Raw genomic sequence first — 5000 nt, 5'->3', positions numbered from 1 at the left:
ACACATAGACTATAGACGATAGACAATATTCATGTATTTTTATGAGTCATATGAAACATTATTTGGATAGCCAGCAAGCACCATTAATTGCAGATTTCCCAATTCTACGACCAATGAAAGCTAATACTGTAAGCTTAGTTTCCATGACAATATCATTTAAGACACAAAGAGACACCAGCATTAATACCATCCAATTCTTCAGAAATAAATATAAAGCAGCTAGCGTGAGGCACAGTGGCGAATTTGCACGATAAGGAATATGAATGTCTAAAACTGTTACTTATTCACACTCTGATACTGAACATAAGCATACAATCAAACTTAAAAATTATTATACACATGCACCAAAACTTTGCTTTCATGCTCATTAAAAATACCTATACATTCATTGGCTGAAGTCAGAAATGATACATACTGGCACACCCATATTTCATCATCTTACTCATACACAAATGTAATTGAAGAACAAATAATTTGTAGCTTGATGTGACAATATTTTGAACACAAACATGCACTGTTGCTAAATGTAGTGCTTCATAAGATGATAAATGGTGGCAGTGACAAGCTTTAAGTTGCAAATAATGATAATTAAAAACAAGTTTATAAAATGAAGCTCATTTTTGCTTGATATGTTTTAAGATAAAGTTTTCAGATGAAAATAAAGTTTCACTTAAATGCAGCACACTTTCATCTATATGGCTTTCACTCATTCATGTTCTTTACTTTTTTTTTCCTTCAGTTTTCTTCTAGGTTTCTTAATAATGCTGATGTCTACAAACTTTTGTTTCCTTCACTTAATATTAAACTTTCTTTCTTTCTGTAACTACCATACCTTATTCTTTCATGTTACTTGTGAAAGTACTTCATTACAACCTTGACTTTCTATTCCTCATCTGATATCAGTAACTACTGCTCAGTACTACAGCCTTGTCTATTAGTCAATGCCACTGACATCAGTGCTCCACCATAAGTGAGCAGCCACAAGATAACATGCAACAAAAATTTAATTTAAAAATTTCCCTGTAGCTGTAAAGTAGATTGTACATTGCCTTCAAAATGGAAAGTGTGAAGCTTTTATAATGATGATATTTGACCTAAGAAGGTGATGTCAGAAGACTGGAGTGGAGTACAGAGAACATGGATATGCAAGATAACATAAGAGATAAAAAGATATTTTTCTTAATATATCTGTCGAAAATCACAACATTTTTAATCTTAATGAGAAAATCATACAACTAATAAAAATTAAATACAAAATATAAGTGTAGATTATTTTTCTTACATTCTCCCTCCAAAGCTATTAATACACTAGGTTGACATCCTTGTGAAGGAGGATGGCTAAGATAAGGCACCACACCCACACTAACACTCACAAGATCTTCTGATAAATAAATGAAGGAGAGAGAGAGAGTCTAGCAATAACAGTACATGCTCATGAAGCTGTCATGATTTGATAAATTTTTTAAGTGACAATGTTTCCATAAAAAAAAAAAAAAAAGTAATCTACTAGTTAATCATAAATGAAGACAATATAAAAATGTAAGCATAAAAATGTTAACAAGAATGAGTATTAGTACTACTCGTTCTAATGGATATGATAACAAGTACAAGTATTATAATGGAATATACCTAAAAATTCAAAATTTTCAGTTTATATTATTTAATTTCTTTGAATATCTATGAGGTACATATGCATAACTTTCTTCTCTTTTTATAATAAATAGTCTTGACTACATTACTGTAACGAAATTATGTGATATTACTGTGACACAAATTATGTGATATCCTGGTAAAAACTCCTTTCCCTCTTCTCCAAGCTATACAGCACTATCTGATGACAGTCCTCACACAGCGTGCTTCATTTTTTCAACTAATAAAGGCACATAGGATGCACTATAGAGTGAGGAGGTATATGCAATAGGAGAGACACTTCACTAGAGCATTAATATCACCACAGGACTGACATAATAATAATGTTATTTAGTGGAAGGTGTAGTTTTTGTCTGTAGTGTGTGAGGAAACCATGACAAAAATAATGAAGGAATGTTCACATTTGTTGAGTAGTAGTTCCAAATGACAAAATATATTGAATGAATTGGCTGCATGAAAAAAAAGTATGGCATGAAGTAAAATAACTAAATATCTAACATTCAGTGAGTACAAAAAGAAGACCTCCAATGAAATGGAAAGTCAAAGCTATGCATGTAAAATGAAGTGGTGAGGAACATGTAAAGAAAGAACAGGTCAAGTGATGAAGTACTGAATGTATCCTCATTTGCTCTTAAGAACAAATGTGAAATATAAGAGAGAGAGAGAGAGAGAGAGAGAGAGAGAGAGAGAGAGAGAGAGAGAGAGAGAGAGAGAGAGAGAGAGAGAGAGAGAGAGAGAGAGAGAGAGAGAGAGAGAGAGAGAGAGAGAGAGAGTCTTTCAACAGATAACATGACATTAAAGTATGGGTTTGTGTAGATGAGATATGTACATGAGGAGTGGATGACAACTGAGTACATGTTTAATTCCTTCCTTGCTGTCACTTAATTAAATTTTCTTACTTCTCTTCATGAATTGAGTTTTCATCCTGTTTATTGTGAAATAGGAAAAATCAGTCACTAGCTAAGTGAAAGCTCTTGACAATATTTCTATTTCTGTGTTTTGAATGAAAATTAATAATGTATATTGAGCACTGTCCTGGCATACCTTTCAGTACAGTGGATAATACAACATGCTTATAATACTACATCTTCCACAACTTATACTGTAAGAGCCATTTGAAAATGAGAGAGGAAAAAAAGAACTGAAAATAGAAATAGAATGACTGGATAAAAATAAACTTATTCTAATTAACATGTCAATAAAAAGACAAAACAGGCCATGCAAGTAGTACTTACGCTCATTATCAGACCCGTCTTCTGATTTATCATCTTTGCTCTTGTTTAGGAATGGGAATTTTCGACTAAATGACAAGGTCTTTTTCTTCCTTTCTAGTGTTGATTGCTGGAAAAAGATGCTATAATTACTTCTCCTAATGATAAGTATCAAGAAGTGAAAAACAGAACACCTTCAGTTTTGTTTTACTGTCAAGTATTCACTGCATCCAGAACTCAATACATATGTCTATTTAAACATCAATTCATTATTGCATTTTCTTTATAAAATCCCAAATTTAATTCCTTGTCTCTGATTAGAGACAAAACAATCAATTCTCTCTCATAATTAGAGATTCTTGCAAAGAAAACCTTCCCCATCCTTCTCACACATCTAATTTAACAAATTTGTTCTTGTATTCATCTAAGTTCTTCACTTATGCTTATATATGCATACATATGTGTTTATGTGTATATATATATATATATATATATATATATATATATATATATATATATATATATATATATATATATATATATATATATATATATATATATATATATATATATATATATATATATATATATATATATATATATATATATATATATATATATATATACACACATACGTGTTATAAATAGATACATAGGTATAACTGTAATCTCCACTGAAATATATAAAGACATTTCATATGAATATGCAGTAGGTATTTCTATCATTCTGATATGATTGTAAACACACTTTATAACTACATTTCTTATTCATATCACACAGCTGTGCATTTCTATTAAACTATAACTGCTGGCCCTTTAAGGTATGGTGTGTTCTTATGTCACCAATGAGGTACAATCCAAAGTCTTTGTATTGTCAGCATGTAGTGCTGATGGATAGTACAGACTTGAGGCATTATGTATCTTTGTACACAGTGTAAAATAACATAGTGATGCCATCTTGTTGAGGTAGAACAGGCAGGGAAGTTAAGGCCTGAATTATGAATGGGGCCACAGTTAGCACTATGTTAATAAGTTTGGACAAATATGTTTCTCCTTCATGTTTTTTAAATCATGTGATTTGTCAATGTATCTTTAACATGAATCTGAGCATTAAACTGTTAATGTCAATCAACAATTTACTGAAAGTCTACTTAATGGCTATCATGTGAGTTTCATGCAGATACTGAAAAATTCAGTATGTAGATGGTGAGTATGAGCAAGAATACTGCAGGTGAGGTGTAAGTGTGGCTTATATGTATGTCATATGGCTTATATGTCAGGAGGATGTGACCATAAATAATGGTAGTGTGGGTTGGGTCTCACTAACACTTAGGTATCCTTGCTAACATCTGGTGTGTGTTTGTGTGTGTGTTACAGTTTCAATTCCAAACTGATAAAATATGTAGGCACATTTTTCATTTGCAAGATGCTTGTCCTATAGAATTTATATTTACCCATTATTTCTTAATGAACTATATTTTAACTTGCCTTCTAATTTTATATACTTATAACTTAGATAAATTTTTAATAGAACTTTTAGTTAATGTAAGTGTGAGAATTACAAACCCTGGCATCAGTGTTGTTCTTGCCCTGGAAAGCCACAGATCGTAATCTTGCTTTTTGCTTCTTCTCCCAGCGAGCTTTACTGGGAATGATACCAGTAGTTCCTGGAGAAATTTAAGAAGTGTAGTAGTAGCATTATAGATTGCCTTATGACAATAACTATGTTAAATGATTTTTTTCCAAAGTTTAATTATTAGACTGCATTCAGTGTGTACAGAGCACTACTTGTGGATTTCCAAACCAGACCAAATTCACCAAGAAAATATGGTATGAGCTCCTAAGTAGAGATCTAAAACCCAAGGAAACCTGACCTAGTTGTGCTTTCTCTTACTTGACAGACTGCCGTCAGGTGACAAAGGCTGACCCAAGTAAATGTAGAACTTACCTTTTAAAATGATGAACTTGAAACTATAATTGCAACTATTACAAATGGACTTCGTGCAGAGTTCACTTCAAGCAAAACAACAAGCTGTGTTTTGTAGTGAAGTATACACACACATGCTATTCATCAAAAGTAATGAACCATAATGAATGGTTTTAAGAGTTACATTACATAAAAAGCTTTAAATTCTATTG

The 5000-nt window shown here is 31.7% G+C and overlaps 1 protein-coding gene across 7 annotated transcripts in view; it reads right to left on the bottom strand.

Moving 5' to 3' along the window:
* The window catches only part of LOC123503556 (disks large 1 tumor suppressor protein-like), a 610283-nt gene that overhangs the window by 11119 nt on the left and 594164 nt on the right, over nt 1-5000 (bottom strand). For all 7 annotated transcript variants that reach the window (XM_045253417.1, XM_045253421.1, XM_045253416.1 and 4 more), the window contains 2 exons: nt 4428-4528; nt 2886-2991 (listed from right to left, as the gene is read on the bottom strand). In XM_045253417.1, the coding sequence (XP_045109352.1) occupies nt 2886-2991; nt 4428-4528 (207 nt within the window). The remainder of the gene's footprint in view (nt 1-2885; nt 2992-4427; nt 4529-5000) is intronic.

The sequence above is a fragment of the Portunus trituberculatus genome, chromosome 14 (assembly GCF_017591435.1).
Source record: "Portunus trituberculatus isolate SZX2019 chromosome 14, ASM1759143v1, whole genome shotgun sequence".
Classification (NCBI taxonomy): Eukaryota; Metazoa; Arthropoda; class Malacostraca; order Decapoda; family Portunidae; genus Portunus; species Portunus trituberculatus.
Note: the sequence above shows the minus strand (reverse complement) of the source record. Positions and strands in the feature narration are given on the sequence as shown.